The sequence below is a fragment of the Bombus terrestris genome, chromosome 14, assembly GCF_910591885.1.
Source record: "Bombus terrestris chromosome 14, iyBomTerr1.2, whole genome shotgun sequence".
NCBI lineage: Eukaryota > Metazoa > Arthropoda > Insecta > Hymenoptera > Apidae > Bombus > Bombus terrestris.
The window spans coordinates 9,256,801-9,281,090 of record NC_063282.1 but is presented as its reverse complement, the minus strand read 5'-3'; the positions used below and the strand labels follow the sequence as shown (position 1 = coordinate 9,281,090).

The 24,290-nt window shown below is 34.4% G+C and overlaps 2 protein-coding genes across 3 annotated transcripts in view; one reads left to right on the top strand and one right to left on the bottom strand.

Annotated features, from left to right (window-relative positions):
• Nucleotides 1–7,561, bottom strand: part of LOC100643828 (voltage-dependent calcium channel gamma-7 subunit) — a 39,568-nt gene extending 32,007 nt beyond the window's left edge. For both annotated transcript variants that reach the window (XM_003400868.4, XM_048412093.1), the window contains exon 1: nucleotides 7,171–7,561. The gene's annotated coding sequence lies outside the window, so the exon portion shown is untranslated. The remainder of the gene's footprint in view (nucleotides 1–7,170) is intronic.
• A 2,874-nt stretch (nucleotides 7,562–10,435) lies between these two features.
• LOC100643423 (trithorax group protein osa) lies at nucleotides 10,436–23,380 on the top strand. Its single transcript, XM_020866600.2, has 7 exons — nucleotides 10,436–10,593; nucleotides 11,735–11,819; nucleotides 15,236–15,367; nucleotides 16,329–16,421; nucleotides 18,239–18,838; nucleotides 20,900–21,168; nucleotides 22,167–23,380. Exons 2-7 carry the CDS (start codon nucleotides 11,738–11,740, stop codon nucleotides 23,214–23,216), a joined length of 2,226 nt encoding a protein of 741 aa, XP_020722259.2. The 5' UTR covers nucleotides 10,436–10,593; nucleotides 11,735–11,737; the 3' UTR covers nucleotides 23,217–23,380.
• The last annotated feature ends 910 nt before the right edge of the window (nucleotides 23,381–24,290 follow it).

Below are 24,290 nucleotides of genomic sequence, written 5' to 3'. Positions count from 1 at the left end.
GCGAGAGCAGCAATTATGGTTCCCGGTTACAATTCAAAAGAGAAGCTGGGTCTCGTTGCGTTAGCTGCAGTTAAGAAACTACAATGAACAATTAGAAATGAAACATAAATCGAAAAGGAGCATGTGCATTGTGTTGCTCCTGGCGGAACACAGAAGTTCGCGTATGGCGAACTTAAATTAGTTTCGTGCGATATGGTCCAACTTAATCTCGGAGGTGCTGTTACAGTGACCAAGTTAACAAAAATAGAGCAGAGGCCTGTTCCTCCCTTTCTCAATTAAAACTTTTATTCTTTCGCATTGTGATTTCAGTTTTATGCGTACAGCCGTCACCATACCGGTAATAATATTTTTCGCGAGGCGCGTAATAGTTCTCTCCTTTGAATTATACGAATAATTATTAGTTCAGTTAATTTAAAGTAATACCGCCATGAATACTGACAGTGTCGTGCATCCGGAATTACATGGCTCGTGGCGAAGATTACGAAGAGGATGAAAAATACATTTGAAATAAAAATAAACTCGTTGAATCGTAAATTACATGTACAGTGATGTATGTCACAGTAACTAAAGTTGCGACAAATGTGGAATTCGTCTTTTTTGTATAAGAGAATTGAAAAAAAAACGTAGCAATCACTTTCGTAAATTTCACAGATCGCACTTCGTAGTTCTTTTGAAGAAATGAGACGGTTTGTTTAAGCTGGTCGATTTGTATGCAGTCGAGGGGCGTGCGAACTCTCCACATTTTTGCTACTTGAACGAAATTGGAAAGTAAAGCTGTGAAATACGAATGATCTGCACTGCGACGTCACGTATCGAAAATCCATTAATGGGTATGTCACGAATAGACACGGAGATAAAAACTTCAGCTAGTGTTTCGAACGCGTGGCGTTGATTCGAAAAAGCCAAGGATTTCTCCTTAATGACACAAAAATTTTGACGTTCGCGCGACGATGAAAGCGTGAAGCAATTTTCCACGTGCATTGGTAACGTCGGTCACAACCGAGATAAACTCGAAGTTATACCGCGGATGATCATACGCCCATGCGTGAAATTTGAGCGTAAAAAACTATACAGAATATACATGTCCAAATGGTCGGATTTTTGTTTATCATACTTTTACGATTTTTTAAACACTGTATTAATATTTCTCGACAAAAATCGGTATAAGATTTTATCATTTCCGTTCTCATTTAGGTTGGTTATCGACATTGCATTTTTAAGAAAAACAACAATCTGCTTAAAAGAGGAAACATTCTTGGCGTGGCTAGATAATAAGAATTCAGCCTATATTTCGTTGTCAATTGCTTAGAAAAAGAAGACAATAAATTTGAGCAAAAATGGAAAGCTATATGTGCGCTATAAATGAAGGAAATTTTCTGTTTCAAAGACGTTGAGTTTTAAGGCATTGATACTGCAACGTAGATAATTTGGGTCTGCTTTTCATGGAGCTGCTATCGTCTGAAAAGGAAGTCGATTCCGCGGGCGCCCCGATGAACTTAACGATGTTGGTGAATGATCTGTTACAAACCTACACCCAACAGAGTCATTTACCAGAATCCTTGGGCTTCTTTCGTAATTAATAATTGAAAACATCGAGTAGCTGAGAAGACCGCGGTTCGTGATCATTTTATATATATTAGGTCATCCCATAAGTTCGTGCCCACTTTTGTGTATACATTTCATGTGCCGATTTATAAACATACGGCGATAAGAGACCACTGTACTTGAGCTTAGCTGGTCGAGGACAGGCTAGAGCAGATTTTCGTGGGTATAAGATCGTAATATAGTGAACACAGTGACTTCTAACAGTAAGAAATCATGAGTGAAATGCGTATCCATTTTCGACATCTCATGTTATATGAATTTCGGAAAGGAAGTTCTGTAACAATTGCCACGAAAAACATATGTGCTGTTTACGGAGAAAATGCGCTTTCATCTCGCACCTGTAGGAAGTGGTTCCAACGTTTTAGAGCTGGGAATTTCTGTTTAGAAGACGAGGAACGCTCCAGGCGTCCTCCTCAGACAGACGAAGATAAAATTCGGGATCTTGTTGAAAAATCACGAAGTTTGACAGTTCAAGAGATGTCAAATGTTCTGAAAATACCTAAGACAACGATTCATAGGTGTTTAAAAAAAATGGGGATGGTGTCAAAGTTGAACGTTTGGGTGCCCCATGAACTTACGGAACGGAACCGTCTTAAACAAACGACAGCGTGCATGTCATTACTTGCGCGTAATAAACATGAGCCATTCCTTAAACGCCTGGTAACTGGCGATAAAAAGTGGATACTTTACGAAAACCCTAAACGGAAACGTAGCTGGTCCCAACGAAATCAGCCACCTCAACGCTGTGCAAAATCAGGGTTACATCCACGTAAAGTTCTTTTGTGTGTATGGTGGGATTATAAAGGAATACTCTATTTTGAACTTTTATCTAGTGGTGATACCATTAATTCATACAAATATTACACTCAGTTAGAAAAATTAAGGGAAGCACTAGCTGAAAAACGACCAGGTTTAGTGAATAGGAACTACGTTATCTTCCATCACGACAACGCTAGACCGTATGTCGCGAAAAGTGTTACAAAAAAATTGTCTGAATTTAATTGGGAAATTTTACCACATCCCCCATATTTCCCAGACATTGCCCCATATGATTACCATTTGTTCAGAGCATTACAACACTTTTTAGTAGGTAACAAATTTGAAAATATTGACATTCTCAAAAATAGCTTAGAAAAATATTTTAAAGAAAAACAAGAGAACTTTTATCGAGACGGAATAATGGCCCTACAAGAAAAATGGGAAGAAGTTGTACATTTTTTCATGAAACTGAAATAATCTTAACATATATAACCGCTCGAAAAACGGCACGAACTTATGGGATGACCTAATATATATATCTTTATATGTTATTTTCTTTCTTTATATGCTCCTTTATTAACTTCATATGTTATTTTCAATCAAACGTGTCTTTCTTTACGACTGGGTCTATTATATATATTAGGTTGTTCGAAAAGTGTCGTTCTTTTACAGACACGTCTTTTACAACGACGCATCTTTATACAAACATGAAACGTAATCTGTCGAACGTTGTGATCTTTAATTTGATAGAACAAAATGAATCATACGTAATTCGATAAAATGATATAAAACGGAAAATGTTGCGCATTCATTATTTCGTTATAAAACGAAAGAAACTTTTCGGATGACCTAATATATATTATGTATGCGATATATAACGCAATAATAACGTAATAATATAAGCGTTATCATCATAACATTAATTATAAAGCATCACAAAGAACCTACATTACGTATTGACAATTTAATCAAGCTTCGCTACTATTTTGTAATTCGATATACGAATATCGTTTATTCCTTTCGCATTAAACAATCAACACTTCAGATTCTATTACTTATAGCGTACTGTACAATTTTATCTATACATATGAAAAAATTGATTTTGATTGAATATGCGAATAATACTCTTTCTAAATTAAGAAATCTGGAAGCTTGGCGGCACTACGCCGGTGGTGATCAACATCCTCATATTGTATTCCGTGCAAATTTCTCAAAGCCAGCTACATGCTGATTTTGCGTCGATAAATAATACTGTTGATTATACGAAAGGGTGGAGGTAACGAGAAGTTCCAAGGAGAAGGAGAATTCGATATGCACAAATCTACCTTTGAATTCACAGAGATCGGATAATTCCCTTTGCCTTGGAATTTTACGTCCACTAATGGGAACTCCAAGAATTTCTTGATGAAGCTGAAAGAATTCTTTCAATTCTCGCAACATTTGTTATCTTTTCGCTATTTTCTTGCCAATGGACCGTACAAAATAAAGTTCCGAAGAAAAAGAAGTTTCGAAATCTCACGTCATAAGTTTAATAGGATCTGATCTATCTCGCAAAGCAGCGGCACGTGAATTAATTTACATATAATGTGATAACGATCATGATAATCATCCTCGCTAAATACCACCACGTTTACTTCGACAATTTATCCGAATTTGAAGAATTTCTATGAGAAGGACAGGCTTGTTGATTTTGTATTATTTTTAGTATTTCCACTTCCAAGTTATTTCTCAATGGTTTTATTCCCGTGTATTTCTGTGTTCCAACAATCGTTATTCGTGATGGCAATTGGCGACAAAAAGAGAATGTATTTTATTTTCGGCTAGAGTTCTAATTTTGATCGTACAAATAACTTTCAGTCGGCAACTAGAATAATGAGAATTGCGGTTTGCGATTTTCCTAGGCTAGAAGCAAGGATTTTTTGGTTGCCATTTGTACGTACACTTATACATGGTGTGTGCACACGTGCGACATGCTAATATGTACAAGCACATGCATAAGCAATTTGGTGACCCACGTAAATGTTTCAAACAGATATTACGTTAGGTCTGCAATCTGAAAATACAGACAAACGAAGTACTGTTGCCTTTTTCGTTATTTTTCCTGACTTTTCTCAAAATGCTGCACTCTCGGTGCAAACCACACTTGCAACAGTTTCCTGAAATCTGAAATGTAAACATAGAAATATGCCACAGTTATTATCGCTTTCTGTTTCAAAATTTTTATTTTTTATTCGCGTAATCTTTATATTTTCGATGAATGAATGGCTCGCGATATTTGCTAATTCGTTGTAAAAGTATATATATGCAAAATGCTTCAAACGCTTTCATGACTACAATAAACAGTCCTTGTCCAGTACCGTGACAATTAATTATAATTGTAGAATTGTTATAGCTTGAAAATTTAACAGGGAATGCATTGAAAATTCCGCAATGCAGGCTACTTCACGTATACTACGAAGTTTAACATAAAAGTTTCAAATAAAAGCAAAAACGTTCAAAATGGTATTACAGTCATGCAAAATGAAAATTGTTCAATTTCAAAGAGATAATTGTGAATGACGTATATCCGCGGTATCCTCTTCGAATCACGTATGTTGCAAACGAATCGATATAATATAAATATATACTACAAGGCGCAACTTGTCAATAAGAATTTTGTCATTGTACAACCTGAAAATGAACAATTTCAAATTATTTCACTTGTCACGAGTCATGTCGAAATTAAATTTATAATTCCGTCAACTAAAGGTAATTGAGAAAATTAACTAAACATCAGGCATCTGTTTCGTAATCGTATTCGTCGAATAGATTTTGGGAATAAATTTTCAGTTTGTGTCGAATCATCAAAGAGTTACAGAATATTATACCTATTAGTCTATATAAATAGGAGCTTGAAAATGAGGATATCGTGAAAAATATTATTAAATAGCGTAAACTGAGTTAGTATTTAAAATTTGAAAAAATAAACTCTATAACATGAAAATTGACAGTTTGTATGAGACTTTAGTAATTGTATTTTTTTCAATAAAAGAGAATTTAAAGGTACCGATATTTACATATATGTATCTATATAACTACGGCAATATAAACGTATTCATTCATGGTGCTTGTATTTAAATCCGTTGACTAGCTTGTACAGTACATTAGAGCTTAATTGTGCAGGGGACAATCCGCATGACAGCTGAATAATAAAATACTTGTATTAATATTAATAATAAACACGTGTTGTATAGTTTATAAATGTGAAAAGTAAATTCAACTTCCACGAATATTAATTAGGTTTCTCCTTCTAATACATATTAATGGGCTATAGTTTATATAATCGATTGGGCATACAAATTTTATTACTTTATTTATTTTCTGTATGAATTTTATTGCTATATAGTGCGGTAGTTCAAGTAGATGATTACGCATATAGTATTATTTAGCTAGTTGAATTTTGTTGAACCATACACTGAAAACAACTGTATAAAGGAAAATATTTTATCTCGATTTCATAATTCACTTTCGTGTTTCTCTATGAGTTTGAGAATTTGGAGATCGAACGTGACAACAAGTAATTTTATCGCTCCGTTTTCTCGGTGATGAATTTGTGATTTATTTCCGCAATTTGTTTCCTTTTTACAATGCTGTATCGTTATACAGCACGCGTGTTGTAACGCTGCACGTTCCACGCCAGAATTATCGATAAAGCTGCCGGATAAATATTTTTTTCGTTAAGGAGTTCATTTATTTGTTGCATAAAATTGTTTTCAAGAAGAAAATAATAAATTCGTTGAAAATTCAGACATTAATAGGCTTTGGTTAATTCATTCGACAATATGGGATTACTTGTTCAATTTACTTTTATTATATTATTTTATTTATTAAATTACATAATTTGAATAATTATTTGAAAAGATATTCTGCTCCGAAAAACAGGATCAAATTTTAAAACTGTGGCGTAGAAGAGGAAGAATACCACCTGTATTGAATTTTGAACTAAAGAACTTTCGTCCTGCTTCAATTCGTAGAACGAAGGAAGAAACCACATGCGAGTGACAAGAAAATCCGAACTCCAACAATTTGCCGAGTTTTAAAAATCGGTAGCATTTCGATAGTACCAATCGGAATATCTGGACAAAAATTTATTTGCAGTACATCACAGGGATCACATGTCACGCAAAAATTATCGATATATCATTGGCTTGGTTTACTGCATCCTAACGGTAACGGCACTCGAAGTTTTCTCGAGAAATTGTAGGAAACCAATTATAAAAACTGAGAGCAAATTCCACTGATCATTTATTTTACTTAAACCTTTTCATTGATAACAATTCTTGAATACATCGAAAATGGAACAAGGAAATGAAACAGGAGTTACTTCGAAGAAAGTTTTCCCCGAAAGGGATCAAGCAAGGAAGCCCGAAAGTACTCGCTTAAACACTCGTTCGTACAACGCTAAACCTTCCGTGGAGCGTTTACAAGGGAAGCCGTATTTATTCAGTCGGCGTTCGGTGAAGCGGTTTGCGGCAACTAAAAACTCTGCAAGAAAATAAATGATGAAAAGAAAAAAATAAAAAGAAACAAGTACCAAAGAAGTATACTAGCACGGGGCAGTAAATTTAATTCTAACCGTCGTTTTAACACCCGTGCACTCGTTACATCTAGTAGTATACAAAGAAACCGTGTTTACCGAGTATACACAGAAAAATCACTTGAGGAAAGGAAAGGAAAAGAATCGGCGCTGGAAGAGATCAACACGTCTATCGTCTGATTGAAAAGATTCGTCTCTCGATTACCAAATGCGATGTTCTTCAAACATACCTGAAGTTCCTCGATGAGTCTGTATACCAATCGGTACACCGTCCTGTCAGTTCCTTCACCAGCAAGCAGTCTCTTCATGGGGAACCGTAAGATGCTGTCTCGCGCGCGCACCTACGTTCATCCCTTTTCTCTTACCCCTTTGCTCTCAGAAGCTTGCACGATCACTGACTGCAGCAGAGTCCACACGGCGCTGCGACATTCGCAGTACCGCGCTTCCTCGATCGTTAACGCGAAACTCGTGCACCACGAATCAACACTGAAAGCTCGTTCGAGAAGAAAACGGGGTGTACTACCCCCACTCTTCGGGTCGGCGGTTCTCCTGGAGATTTTAAAGGATCGCAGAGGAAAGAGCGTTGGTTCGTGACGCGAGGAACGAGCGCACCTACCTCGAGGAAGCGACGAATTCGACTACCGGACGACGCCCGTCGACCGCGCAGCACCCTCTCGAAAGCGCGGTGCGACGCGCGCGCATACACGCGGGAGAAACGCACCGAAATCTACGAGGAACAAGTGCAAAGGATAAGGGTTGCTTCGGCTGTCACTGATACCTTCGACCCTGTGGTTCTGGCGAGTTAATATCTGAGAGCTTACGAATGGTAGAACGAAAACGTGAAACGGAATAATTTTGAAAATACTGGGTAATGGAAATGAGAAACTAGCAGTGGTAGTTTCTTTATATATATATAGATGTATATGTGTGGAGGTTCTTGATAAAAGATATGACAAGGAAAGGATTAATAAATCTAGCGCGGGGATTGAAAATAATGTTCGAGAGTAAAACATATGAAACACGGAAAACGGAAGGTAGACCGGCGCGTGTATAAATTCGCGAGAGAAACGGCCCCGAAGATGCAACATAAAGAAAATAAAAAATTTCGTGCGGTTTTTGACTAGATGTAGGAAAGAAGGTAAAGTTCGAATGCATGCATAGAAAGGTTGGAAAAAGAGATTCTGAATGTTACTTGCAATTTCTTAGAAAGTATCGACGAGTGAAAAGAAAATGAGATCTCACAGTTTTTATGCAGTCATGCGGATGAGTACAGAAGATGATATGTAGCTAGGTGCGTGATATGAAATCTATTGGATGGGAGGATAGAAAGGGAGAGCACGTGCAGTAAACTGAACTGAAAGGAAACAATAAAAAAAGATAAGGAAGATGTATTTTAGTAGCATGCGTGAGATTGTACATGTGGATGGGAAAAGGAAAGGGAAGCGACCTCAGTGCGCGTGATTGTGATAGTAACCCACCACCACTTAGTGTTCATCCTGCAAAAGGGTTCTACGAAAGTTCCCCGGATCCCCCTCATTCAACGTTTCTCTATCCCCAGTGTCGAACTAGCGAGCACCTTTGCGCAGTCTCCAGATCGAACATCCTGCCATTGAGAGCACGAAAAGCTCGGAACAACGCAGTGAGGTCTTCTGCAAGGATGAAATGTTCCGACACGTGAGAGTTTGACGGAACTCCTTGTCGATGAGATTTCTTGGTAAACGTGACTGCGGATACTGTACAGGCGAGTTTGGGGATGTAGCGGACAGTGCGATGAAAGCTATACGTAATATAAATCGTCTTTCACAAGATGTGTTGGCCGAAAAGTTGTGTGATCCTAAGATCCACCAGGGAAGATTTATCTAATTGTACTGAAAATATTTTCTTCGATTACCGTTAAACTGGAGACGTAATACGAACGCGAAAGACATCATCGATTAGTGAACTTCTTCAAGTTTTCGGTATCAACCCGCGAGTTATAGTTTAGAATTTGCAAGAAACGTTGACATTTAATTTTAGGAATATTGTTATCACGTAAAATGTAAAACTCAAACGTGTTAAGTTATATACATCTGATATAAGTAACTTTGATAGTTGTTGCTAATATTTCGCGTAATAAATCTTTTAACTACACTTTCCAACTCTAAATTTTCCGTTTTATCCGCTAAGAACTTTACTGGTGTAATTATACAAAGAAGTATTAATAAAAGTATGCAACGAATTATTAAAAGCGGTAGCTAGGCAAGACATGCAATATAATGGATGATAATCTGGAATCACGGTTTTTAATTTCAATGTGCTTTTATTTGAAAAAGATACAAAGTATAAAAAAATAACATAAAGGATAACAGAGATGCTCGAAAATTATCCCTCGAGAGAAACACGTTGCAACGCGTGAGATGTTCGCGAAGCTCGTCTAGCATCTTCTTTGTAGATATCTATATATGATATCACGAAAGAAAAATAAATAAGGGAATATTAGAATATTTCGTAAAAGGGATGCCAAATAAAAATTATTTACAGCTTAATGTGTTTCAGTAGAATTTTTATTATAGAAACAGAAAATCGTAGAAATTAAGTTAAAAGATGATATTATATGAAATTTAATGTATAGAGTCGCTGAATCGAATATCTAGTTTCAGAATAAATTACAAATATTACGATGGGACTTTGATCCTACTAACTGAGATAAGACAATTTTTAAGATCTTTTTCTATTCCATTCGCATATCGCGTACACAATAAGAACTTTAACGTACGCTGCAATGCGCAGAATAAGTGGCATTAAAAGGAGGTATTAAATTGTCATAGGAACGTGTTATACATAGTATAGCCTCTAGTCTCCATAAACGCTATAATAATGTGTGATACATTACACGACAAGATCGTTCTATACTGTAGAACGATTCTATATTGAACCAGAGTTCGTTATTATATTGAGCATAAATTAAGTAATAATTAAGCTATTAAATAGAAGATAGAATTAATGATATAAAAGCACAAAAAAAATTAAGGAAGAAATGGATTAAAAATATTTTTGTTCGTGGCCCGGATTAGCAAAACTCTGTTCCAACATCATAATTGGATAATGACATCATGGAATTGCAATGTCGAGTTCCATGATTCAACCTCTATCTCGAATTTTCTGTCAATATCTTATTTGGTTGTTAAATTAAAACTCAAACAACATTGTCCAGGAATTTCTCGTTACTGGAATTTGTACACGTGTCACATTTTACAACTGTACAAAAATGGTAGTCAGAATTTAAGAAATTTTTAATAAATATCTCCAAAGTACCGTGATGATTATAGAAATTCTCGTTATACATTCAACATCATGTTTAAAAATTTTTCTCGAAAGTGAATTGAAGCCTCTCCCTTTGAAGATCGTATCTTTTTTACCTTTCTCGTGGTCATTAAAGCGATTATTTACGCTCAACATATTCTATTTCCTTTTACGTCACGTTGGCGCTATATAAGTTTCCTTTTCGGAGTTCCTTTCTCTCCTTGTCTCTCGCGCGTAACATCGTTGTTTATCTTTGTTCGACTCACGCCAACGTCAGGTCAGTAACGATACTGCATTTCACCGAATGTTCAGTGTTATACTGACTACGCGTTGGAGTAGACGTTTGTGCATATAGTGAGTGAGATTTTGTGGTAAGTTTGCATCATTTCCTCATATAACGTTATTGCTTTGTGTCTTTTTAAGAATTTTCGCTTTAATTATGTGATGTAAGTAACTGAGTATAGCGATGTGCCACGTTGAAACGAACGACGCAATTTACGGTTTCTCCATGGCTTGGCAAGGTCAATGGATTAAAAGATTGCAAATTCAATGTTACCAATGTGTTTTCTAGTGTTAAGATCTAAATTGTTGGCAATTTAATTCAATTGTTATGCATACTCGAGAAGTACGTGTTTCATTTGTACGTTTAGTACATTTCATGCGTTTGAGGTTAGGTATTCCTATACTAAGGAGTACAAGGATAGGTATGACGAGTGAGGTTAAAAAGTGAGACTAGTGAGATAAGGACAGGTGAGGAATAGAGCACCTGCAGAGTTAGGTTATATGTTGCCTATAATTTCTGCTGAAATTGTAAATCTAGTTATTTTTTTTCATTATACACTTTTGTGATCTAAAATTAACATTAAACGTTGATTGTCAGCTTTGATATGTTTACCACTTGGTGAACATTCTTTATTTAATATTTGTTTAATAGAACTTTAATAGAAATCCAAAACATCTTCTATTACTTCGTTTAAAATTATAATAGAATCATTGATAAAATACTTTTGGCGTCTATTATTAATTTTAATGTTGGACACGTCTTCTGGTTTTATCAACTTTTTTTTCTTGTTTTTTAAATAATAAAAAGAGTAGAGAGAATAGTTATATTATTATAATTCTGCAAAATTCCACGAGATATTTATATTATGATTGCAGTTTATTTGGAATAAATGTTATGTAAATTTTTCTAATTACATTTCTTTATTAAGTCAGTATTAAATATTCGATATTTTGTAAGGGCGTACTTCTCTTGAATGTACGTCTGATGACATGGAAATACGTTGTACGTTGCGTGACGTTTATCTATCTCCAGGCGATATATAGTGTAAAGACTCCATAAAATATTACACAATATTACACATAGTATTATTACGTATTAATTTTTAATCAACCCTTTATCAAATAATTTTATTATTATAGTACTTAAAGTAATATAATTTAAAACGACCAAAGAATAATTATATCTACGTATAAAATTAGGTTGAAAGAAGAACATTTTTTTAATTACAGAAAATGTTGTCCAGTTCTATACTGGGTATCCTTCTGGGGACACTCTTACTTATTACTTCGGTTCCCGATGCAGCCTCATACACTAGTAAGTAAAAATTTAATAAATTTAAGTAGACCATTTTAAAAAACTTTTTCTTAATTCAGGTATATATAAATTTCTGTAATGAATAAAATAATACATAAAATATATCGTATTAATAAAATATCGATTAAAATTTCAATTTGTATATTTCTACAGTACTTGTTTAAATTGCTAATTTGTTGTAATTGTGGTATTACAAGCCAGCTTAAATCATGGTGTTGCAATTCAATTGCCAATGGCCAATCGTTTCGTTTGATCGGGATTAAGTGGGCTTAATGGAAACAAATGATCGTTTTTAATCTCTAACTCGACCAATGTAATTACATCGACCTTCGTCGTAATCGTCGTCTTTGTCCTTTTCCGCTTCGTAATCTTGTTAAATAAGGAAGAAGAAACCGTGACAGGAACCAAGAGATTTAATGACACGTATATTCGAATCCTAAACTCAACTATTTATTTCTAGTCGTCCATGTTTATATTCTTATTAATGGTCAACCTTTGAAAATACTTATACGACCAAATTTTTGTTTTATTATTGGAATTATATTGGATTATATAGGACCCTGTATTGGATTTTCCAAGAATATAACACTTTAACGTTGGCTTGGAAATATATTTCACAATTCCTGTTTATCGCATAAGAATAATTTCCTGTTAGAAGTTTTACGTAATCAAGCTTATTTAGGAGCTTATTACAAGCGTCTCGAGAAAAACCATGCCAATAAACAATTTTCCTAGATATATCCGAATTCGTTTCAGTAACAAAGATATCTCATTAATTATTTCCGCTGAATTGGCAATCTTACTACACAATCAAATGATCTAAATAATACATATGTATAAGATATGTATAGAATAGTTAGAAGATTAATAGATATATTTCCGATTCATTAACTATCCAATAGCAAATTTCCAAAGTGAATAAAGTATTTGTTTTAAAGTTAAAAATTACCACTTCTGTTAAAAGGGATGTTATAACTATTATAACTGGTTGGAGTAATTTTTAAATTGTTCCAGAACTTCTCTCTTAATTTTCCTGTGAAGCTTTTTTTCGAGTTAAATGAAATGTTGAAAATGGAGTTTTTCTTAAATGGCTAGAAAAATACCGAGATTAAAACCTTTTTGTTAATATTGATTCGCCATTCAAAATATATTCTGAAATATATTCCTAATATATTTATTGCAATGCTATTATAAAAAAGTAATCTTATTCATATACATTTCTATTTCTACGTTTATTTTGTTAAACGTAATACATATATTAAATAAGGAGTACCCGTTATCACCAATATGTCATTATTTGATCAGAGCCCCAATGCTCTTGACCAAATTGATATAATTAATTACCGGATCTTAATTGCTATCGCTGAATTGATATTTACGCAAAATGTGACTATTATAACCGCATATGTACATTTCATTTTCACGGAAGATGAATTGGAACGCTGTTCACTCCGTCTCAATTTATTTTTCATAATTATCGTTATTTCCACGGTTATCACATAACACCGTGTATCACTTCGAGAATCATTTTGCCGCCTGTATTAACGTATTTCGATTGATTCCTTACAATTACATTTGTCGGTCTTATCACATAACACCACGCATTGCTTGAGAATTATTTTGCAACCTATATATATAATACCTCTATTGTTTCTACGATTCTTTCGTTCTTCCTTTTATTCTTGGATATGACAAACGTTTAAGGACATTTAGAGAGAGGATCATTAGCCTAGTTTTAATATTCTCTTTCTAGCTGCCCATCCTTTTATTCCATTCCTTCGTATCTTCCCAACACGTAGGCAGAGGTGGATAACACCAAGCTGGGCGTTAACTCGGCAGCTGCTTCTCTCTTTCTCTCTCTCTCTGTCTCTCTCTCTCCTTTTCTATCCTCTTTCTCCTTCCCTTGCTGCTGGATAATTGAGAATCGATGGGGTTATATGGGGATGACGCTGTGGTGCTTGAATAGAATTACGATTAGCAGCGTTACACCGATGCAAGGCTTGGTTGGGTAATGTCAGGTAAATGTGCGCTGGAAGTTGTATTTTCACTGCAAGAAACGTTTCCTCTAGTATTTACTAAATGCGGATATACGAGCTTTTTCACCGCGTCAAACGAAATTGGCAAAGACACTTATGTTCTTGTGAATATTGATTCAAGTTGCGAGAGAAGAATTCCAAAATTTCTACTTAATTTACATTTCGATTTGTTTATTACAGTTACAGTCTGGGATAATGTCGTTTTATATTGCTTCGTTATTATTATTCGTTATTTGAAAACATTTAATATAAATTTTTAGAACCTAATCGCTCATCTGCAATTCAGCAATTGTCAACAGTCAAGGCTTAAGTCAAGACTTAATTGTCAACCAGCAAAGCTTAACAGTTGAGGATAAATATAAAATGTAATACAATACCAAGACCATGTTCTTTGAATACGTAATCACACAATTATTAATTGTGGCCAAGGACGCTGATATAAAGAAATGACAGAATTGACCGACTATAGATATTTAGTTATTTATCAAGTTATACTTTATTCACTAAACAGCAGCTTCAGTTACTCAGTTGCCCAGTTACTATTTGAACTTTTAGTGGAACTCTACATGGGATGTGAGATATTGAGTTAAAGTCACTTAAATGTAAATATACTTACTCTGTTTAATAGTTTCACGTTACATGGCCGGGCATCTAGGCGTGTACGTCTTTAAAACAAGTTTAACAGCTATCTATGCAACAAATAATTACTGGCAACTACATTAACGTCATTAGTGATATATCAGTATAAAACAATCTGAAGGACTGTGCTCTGCGACTAGCCTTTATCAGATGGTCTGTCTATAGTAAATATTTTATGATTACATAAATATACATCACATCGAACATTTAAGTTTTATTTCTTCAGTGTCAGCTGTGTCCTCGAAAATTTAAATTTCCATAAATGTTTATACTCTACTGATTACATAGATAAAACATCGCATACATCATATTCAGATGTGTTGCTAATTAGTTTGCTAAAGTCTCTAGATGGTTTAAATAGTACTTAAAAATAAAATCAGTTCTGAAACTTTGTAGACCTATCATGTATATTTCAGAAACGCTGGTGGCATCAAAAAGTTCCAGAAGTATATTTTCTTATGCTACAGTATAAACCCACAATCCTGTGAATATATAATGGTGGTATTTCTCGGCGAAGTACGCATCGTTTACGTGCACTTTTCGCGCGACCCGAAATTAAAGCTTCCGTACAAGCCATTTGATCAGGAGTATCAGAGTCTCCGGTATAAATTCTATTTATAACACGTCCCTTTCTTCGAGTGAACTTTTAACGAACCATATCCAATTGCGAGATCATGGTATATTACTGGAACTTTCGCCACTAAACGAAAACTCACGGAGGGGTTACTCTCTGGTTTGCAGAGTATGGAAGGACATGCAAGGACATCGGTTGCAGAAGGGATGAGGTCTGCGTGATGGCCGAGGATCCTTGTTCAATTTACCAACGAGATAACTGCGGTCGTTATCCGACTTGTGCAAAAGCTCATCCAGGCGGTAAGAATGTTGTTGACCTATCCATAAATATAGTTTTGCTGTCTCATCTCGATGAGGAATGGACGGGACACGGAAAATGGGAAGAGGAATAAAATCCTGCACGATTGAATCGGGGTTGATGACGGCGGTTCTTGTTAACTTTGCATAAATGATAATCAATGATTTTAATTCGATTACGTTTCTTATCGAACGAAACTCATTTTAATGCAATTTTTGATTCACGAATGCTATGTCCTGTAGTGATACAGCATTTTCGAAATGAAGATATTAACGTATCGATATTTCTATCAATTAACGAAGTCGTGTAACGAATACTGCACAATTATTTCGAATTACGTATTACGCGAATACACAGTAATGAATACTTGTCGTCGTATCAATGGAAATTAAAGTGTAGAGAATTTAGGATATAATAATGATTCATGCATAGAAGCGTGTTTGGAATATGTTACTATTCAAATATAGTCTGTTGTGTTTTGAATTAGAATGTGTGTAACGCGAACGTTTCAACCCCTTTCGGTGCATAAATTATCGATAGCTCCATTACTCTTCAATCAATTACAAGCTCATTAAATTTTAATCTATTGTGTGTAAGTTACTGACCAATCGCATATGAAATTGTTCGCTTTATGATCGATAATACTAATAAATAGTACTTGAATATTTCAATGAATTCAAAATAAATTACACCGATTAATCGCGTTGATCAAACTTCATAATTATTATACAGTTAGCCACGTTTCTAACTTCAATACTATCATATTCGAAACGCACATCCGATGAACCTAAATGCATCATTATCGATCTCGTTGTTTGCTTCTTTTTTAAAGAGAACTATATTTATCATTTTAGTCGCTGTTTCCTATTATCGTTTAAATATTATCCATATTATCAACGCGACTGATCGTGAACTGAAAATGCGAGGAATTCAATATAAATATTTAATCTCTCTTATTTGTAGGTGCTAGTTGCGCAAGCACTATATGCGGGGAAAATGAATACTGTAAAACCGAAAATGACGCACCGACGTGCGTGAAAAAATCAACGGCAGTTGGTGAGTGTTTAAATTATTTCATCTTTTATTTGCTACTACTGTGATTGATTATGCGTACATGCTTGTTGATTAGCATGAAAACTTAAGCGCATGTCAGAGGTACAACGAGCAAAATGTATGAAATTGAATTACGCAGATGAGAAAGGAATACAATATTGGCAAAAATTGTTGCATTTGATATAAATGAATTGCCAATATTACATTTTATCTAAAACTTTATGAACTTCGTTGAAATTATCAAATATATGCAATTAATCATGTATTATTATATGCGATTTATTAATTTATAGTTCATTAAAATATATTAATTAAAGAACACTTTTACTTGTAATACGATATTATATAAGAGTTATGGAATAATTTCATTCTATATTTGCTAATGGAACTTTAAGCTGTTGTAATCCTCTCTCCATTGCGGTAAAAACAAAGCTTTATACCAGGCTTTTTTCCCTATTTTTCATATATGCATATTTTTATAAAATGAATGGAATTATTTCTTTGTTGAAATTTATAACTTTTTAATTGGTTGGAATATTCCATTGAGTTTTATCCATTTGATGGTTTTAGATATCTCAGCTTTAAAATTTTGAAACTAGATTTTGAAACTAATTTTGAAGCAAAACTAAACGTGATTTACATCGTTCTTTATTAACGTATAAAATCGTGAATCGTTTCGAGTTCAAATTACAGTCACGCGTGTTGGATTCATTAAAACTTCCGGTGTTCTTGGTCTTAAATATCATACGTAATGTTCCATACGAATCTTCGTTATTCAAATTTATTTTATCTTACGAGTCTAGCTGATTCACAGTATTTATCTTTCTGACAATACACTTTTGTAAGAAGATTTTTTATTGCATATTATAGTTTAAGATATGAAATATCTTTAATGTAAGTGCAACAGTTCGATAAAATCCATTTCTTATGAAGTGGAATTAAAGTTCTAGAAATAAAATGGCATTTAAGAACATAGAATTTCCATAATTTTTCGACATATTGATAAGTGTAGAGCGGGATGTAACGTAAGGTGGCGAACCCCAAGAACCTGTATGGCAGATTTTTTACTCTTCTTAACTTTTTCGAACACGACCTTTCCATTATCGTCTCTTCCTACACGCAAACGTATAGATGCACGTATACTCACGTAGCGTTATAGGATTTTGAAGAAATTGCTCTCGAACGCATAAACTTTTAACATCTTGTCGAAGAAGGAAAGAAAAAATGTATTATTCTAGTTGCTAGCGAAGTTGATTTCGAACGCGTGGTTTATGCAGTTGCGTTAAAATTTCTTCGTTCCACAAAAATAAAATAACGTCTGAAATTACTCATTGTATAATCCTATTCAATTTTCACTATCTAATAATGAGGTTAATTATTTGTACAAACGAATATTATGAAGTACGACATATTTTTAACTTTCTCTACGATGGTTTCAACGCAGGATTGCTTCAGCATGTAGCATGGATCTTTTTAACGTTCACTTCTAACGCTTTCCAATTATCTTTGCATACGTAACTGGGGATGAAAATAATGCAGCACAATTTTCAGAATTCTCGCATAGCACCTTCGTTCGACTAACTCCGTTAAAGCGAGTCACTCTAAAAATCTCCAATTTTCTAGCGAAACGTTTTTAGTCGGAATGCGTTCACGTAGTCGTAACCAAGGTGTCTCCCGTTTTTAGTATGAAGCTCCTATCATATTTTGACAATATTCGTTTCTTTCTGTCTGATGTTCCTATTGATTTTTAAAATTCCTTAATTATAATTGAGGAATACCCTAGAGATAAAATACGACGTAGAAGAGGACGATCTTTTCAGGATACGATTCGGCGGGCGTTTCTTACGTAAACGGACAGCGAACCAACAACAACGAGAATCACGATAAGACCAGCAACAGCGCTAGCAATTCGAACCCATACGCGAATGCTAATGCACCCCCGGCCCCTGCTGATCCAGCAGGAGGATACCATCAAGTGAATTCTGGCAGCAATTTGGGTTATCCAGCATATCCCAGTAACAGCGCTTCTAACAGCGGTTCTAACAGCGGATATCCGCCTTATCCCTCATCGAACCAAGGAAATCGGCAACAAGATTTAGGATATCCGCCATATCCAACGCACAACAGAATGCCAGTGCCTGGACAATCCTATCCCGCTAGACAACCTGGTCAATCCAATTATCCTACTTATCCAGGACAACCTGGTTATCCAGCGCCGCCAGGATATCCTCAACAATATCCCGGATACCAGAATTATCCTTATGCGAATTATCCTAATGCGAATTATCCTAATCAGAATCGTATGTATCACAATAATGTGCATTCTGGTTATCGAAGAAATAACGCCATCATGCAATCTCCGTCCTTAATGATTATCTATTCAGCAAGTCTTATCATGGTATTGGTAAATAGATTATCATGATTACATGCGCATTGGGTTCTAAGTGTCTGTTAATGCTTTATTCGATATGGTTGAATAATAGACGAATCTTAGGCGGCGAACTTTTGTTTGTCTGATCAATATTGAATTATATATATGTATAATTATACAGAAATCTTAGTGGAATTGTATATATTTATAATATGTACATTTAATTATGGAAAGAGATTATAAGTACCTTCACTACTTTCGTCCAATAGACTTAGGGAAACTTTCTTAGCGTGTACCGTATATAATTTCTGGATATTTTTATGTTGAAGTTAGTGATTTCAATGTATATTCTTCCTCTCTCTTTCTCTCTCTCTCTTTATCTGTCTCTCTCTTGCTACTAATTTATTTTTTACATTTCCATCATTTAAAAATACATTATGGTAAATTAATATCTTTAGAAGATTCAATAACAGGTTGTAGTAATGTTATGTTATTTCATTACTCTCTGTTGTTTCTTTTAGAATAATATAATTGAAAAAGAAAAAAATATACAAAAATTACAAAATGCTTTACGAAAGTACAAGATGCTTTAAGGAATTATTGTTTAAGATATTATCTCTCTATCATTTTTCTTTTTTTGCTCAACATTTTCTTATCTTTATAAAAGATTCATTCTTAAAATTGTATTTACCATTTGATATTTTACTATGATGCATTACGTGCCTTCCAACGTGTCTTTCAGCCAGCCCAGCGATCGTTCTTTTTGTAATGCATATATGATTAATGGAGACGCAGAAAATATAATTACATTTTCCATAGAGAATAAGATTTTCAAACATGTTGGGTGCTGAAAATGCATTTGACTGATTAAAGTCACGCTGTTTGAGGTGAAAGTTCTTCCATTTAATGTACTCTTTTTACTCGTGTTCTACCTCAGAATTTGATGACCTATTTTTTTCTTTTGATGTACACAATGATTTTACAACTTGTCAAAATGTATGTTTCCAGCGATAAATTAAAAACAAGAAATATGTCATCAAGCACGTAAGTTGACCAATTCCTCAAGCACGCTGTTCGCAATGAGCCGATTAATTTGGTACCTGATATTCTGAGTATGATCGACGAACAAAATTATTCACTTCTCTTTAAACGAACAAACTATCGTCACGTAAATTGTTTTATCTTCCTTTTTTTACACAATGCACTTAATTAGATACTGAGATAATACGTTTTCGTTGCGAGCCAGATATTTTTGCCGTCCGAAAAATAATTTCTCTTAGAATTAATAAAATCGATATATCTGTATTGATGTATATTTATAATACGTATAGAATTATTTCTATATTAACGAATATATGAAATATTGGCTATTGTGCGAACTCGTTAAATCGGAATAAAAATAATACGATTTCTATCAAATTCATAGATTTACTACAACTACCTGTCATCTGCTCTCATTAAGCTGCAGTCGCCTGGGAACAGGCTTTAGGATTAATTTCTCGAAGACGTAGCAAACACCGACTGATCTCGTTATCGTGTCGAACCCTGACACCTCTTATCTACTTCAGCGTGCGACGTAGAAGTACTTTGTAGGTCACAGTTCTTAGCTGGCGGATAGTCATTTTACTTTTATCAGCGTTTCTTTCAGCATATTCTTTTTACGATGTTTTTGTTCAAAAGAAACTACAATTTCCAGCTACTTTTAAGATATCTACTTTTATTCTAATTTTTACTTCGATTTAATTTACCTTTATTTTATTATACATACATTATCTAAAACATTTACTTATTTTTATTTCATCTAATTATAGCTACAGGTTTATTAATATCCATTAAAGGCTTAAGAGTTAACTCAGGCAATTCATATTTTTACTTGTCAAAAATGAATTGATGCCCAAAATTGAAGAGTGGAAGTACAAAGTGTAAACGAATTAACTATTATTAATTAATTATTAGAATGCATGTTTAAGGAGAGATAACTTCATCATAACATTGGTACGCAGTAATCGTTATTTCTAACATTAACTAACGGCTTATATATTGTGTGCGTCGAATTTAGTTGACTTTTAAGTACGATATAGCTTTTGACTACCACTCTTCAATGTGACAGTGTATCCAACACCAAGACCAGGAAAGATTAGACCAACTCCACCTACTCCACCACCGAGATCTTCTCCCAGTGGATATGGTGGAAGAGTCAGCGGTAACTCGGGATCCAGAAACACTATTGGAAGTGGTTCTATTTTTAACCGTTTGTTCGGGAATGATCGTTATGGCGTAACTACTCCTAGGAGCCGTACTCAGCAAAGTGGTAACGGCTATTACGATACTCATACCTCTGTGGATGATCAGGGAAACCGAATTTGGAGATTTTTTGGTTAAGTGGAGTTCATTGTCAATTTATAACTTACTTACCTTACGTTTAGCTTTCGCTTTAGGATCGCATCTTACTTTCTACACTAGAAGCTGCAGTTATATCGCAAGACATACTATATTTATATAAAGAAAATGTCCTAATTATGTTATTTTTTGTATCTAGTGTCGATATACGAGATATCTTGTCGATAAAGAAGTACTTATCTTTAAAATATTTACTCTGGATTCTCTGATATTTAATCTTTTATTCAATAACCTAAATTATGACGACGAACTAATTTAATTTTATGTTATCTCCAGTTTTGTAGGTGTCTTATTATTTTATGAATGACTGTGGTTTCTTTCATTATAGTGCCATGTTACGGTTGTGCGATTCATTTTTATTATGTTGTTATGACATATAAGTCTATTAAATGTATAGTACTTAACAAGCATTTGAAACATTTTCTTATGTAACGAATAAATGTAATAAATATATGTAATTCTTCAGCATACTATGGGTGCTCTTAATTTGAATAATTCCAGAAATATATTTTCTTTATAAAACAATACAAAAATTAGATGCCAATAAAATGAATTATAAATAAGATTATGTAATTGTTTAAAATACTCCACGCATTTAGGAAGTCGAGACACATCTATGTGAATCGTTTATTGCAGTAGCACACTTACAGCCTTCAACACTTTTAACAAACAGGAAAACAAACACATGAAATTGCATGACTGAATTACTCGTTGCATAGCCTAGCTTTCAAACAGTAACAAGAAATGAATAATCGAGATACAAAAATAATTCAATCACACATACGAGATTAAAATACATTTACATTATAGTTAGCTTAATAACATACTAATTCAAATAGTACAGTTGCTCGGGCATTGGCAGCGATATTGACTGTATCAGCAAGGCTGCTTGTGCAACACAGAAGTGTGATAACAATTAAGTTGGACTCGGCATGGCATGGGGCACAAACCGGAAGAGAATATTTCTAAAAAATTAGGAGATAGATAACGAATTGTTCGCAGAGTTCGATAGTGACAACAAGATAGTCAGAAGACGAGAAAGCGCCAGCGACGTGGACTCTTCTGCGTCTGACGTTCAGTCGACAAAGGGATTGCAATCGGGATATCCATCTGGAAGCGGATATCCTAGCTCTGATTCTTCCAAAAATCCCGATTCATTCTCCGCAAGTCAACCAAAATCCGAAAGCCCAACCAGATCGTCCGGTTATCCAAGTAACTCTGGTTATCCTTCGAACTCCAATTATCCATCCAGTGGTTCGTCAGGTTATCCCTATAGCTCTGTAGGTTATCCTTCAAGAAGTTCGGGATACCCGTCTGAATCAGGAAGCTCATCCGGTTATCCATCGAGAAGCAGTTCTGGTTATCCCTCTGAATCTGGATATCCTTCAAGAAGCTCGTCTGGTTATCCATCAGGATCCGGATATCCTTCGAGAAGCTCTTCCGGTTACCCTTCGGAGTCTGGTTACCCTTCGAGAAGTTCTTCGGGATACCCATCAGGATCTGGTTATCCATCGCGTAGTTCGGGCTATCCATCAGGATCTAGCGGTTATCCTTCCAGTTCCGGAGGATATCCAGCGAGCTCCGGTTACCCTAGCAGCTCCAGGACGAATGAAGAAAGTGTTAAAAGGGTAGATGCCAATTCGGTGAATGCTGCATATCCTGGATATCCTAGTCAGGCTAGTCGAAGCAATTCTGGATATCCTTCACAGTCAGGATATCCTTCACAATCTGGATACCCATCACAGTCTGGATATCCTAGCCAGTCTAACCCATATGGTAATTACTATCCTGGATATAATCAAGGTTACCCACAGGCATATCCACCTCAAGGAAACTATCCTCAAGGGTACCCACAAGGATATCAGCAAGGTTATCCACAAGGATATCCGCAAGGATATCAGCCTCCTCCTTCTCCTGCCAGTAAAAAGCCTAACTTTGGAGACCAGTTAACTAATATAGCTAAAGATCTTGCTGGGAGAGTTTTAACTCAAGCGATTATAGATAAAGTTAGTGGAAGATCGCATTAGAGTTTTAGAAGATCTTATATATTTTTAAGATATTATTATATATATGATTAATTATGCTTTCTTCGAGATAATCACTGCTTATAGCGATATTACTCTATGTTAAATAGAATTACTAACGAATTGTAGAAATAAATTCTTCAGTAAGATTTATCATTTACTGATTATATCATTGCATTTTATTGTCTTAATGGGACATTTTTCTTTCAGTACCTTATAATTTTACAAATAACATAAGTTTTAATGTACGGAAAATTGTTAGTTTCTGCGTTCCTATTTTAGGTTTACTGTTCTCATAATTAAAGAAAGAATCAGCTAAAGTTGACTCCGTCCACTCGACCAGTGCAGTTCTTTAAATAACTTCGTACTCTGTTTAATTATCATACAATTGGTGTATATGACACGTCGCCTGAGGACTAGACCCTGTTTATTTGACGAAACTATTTTAGGCACGTTTAAAAACTGGTCGATTGTTGCTACGAAACTGTAGGTGTTAAAATTCCTGGATTTAGTAAAAAAATTATTGGGTTTAATAACAAAATTCTTGATTTTAATCACAAAATTTGATTTTAATAATCATATTATTAATAATAAACATATTTATTTAATAAACATATTATATCGTATATAATAATTGCAATACAAATTTGTATTATTCTTGCGGAAAGCGAATTTTATCTTTAAATACAAATAAAAAATAAAAAGAATAAACTAGTTAAAAATTTATAACGATAATTTTACATGTGATATTTTCTTGCTTTCTAAATTTCAGTATCATATCAGTAAACTAATTATTTATAATCAATGTGTCAAATTTATAAACAAGGTGAAATGATTTTTAAACATTTCAATTGTATTATACGTTACTTATCGATTATCGGAACATTAGTATCCAAACTTAACAGTTAAGCGACAAATTTCGAAAACGTGTTTATAAAATGATGAAATAATGAAATGTTAATTAATTAAATATTGTTATTTTCTAATTTGTGGTAATACAGGAAAATCAATTGTATATGTATATTCAGCACAAAACTGAAGAAATTCTGACCTACTTATTTTTCAAACTATCTTCAA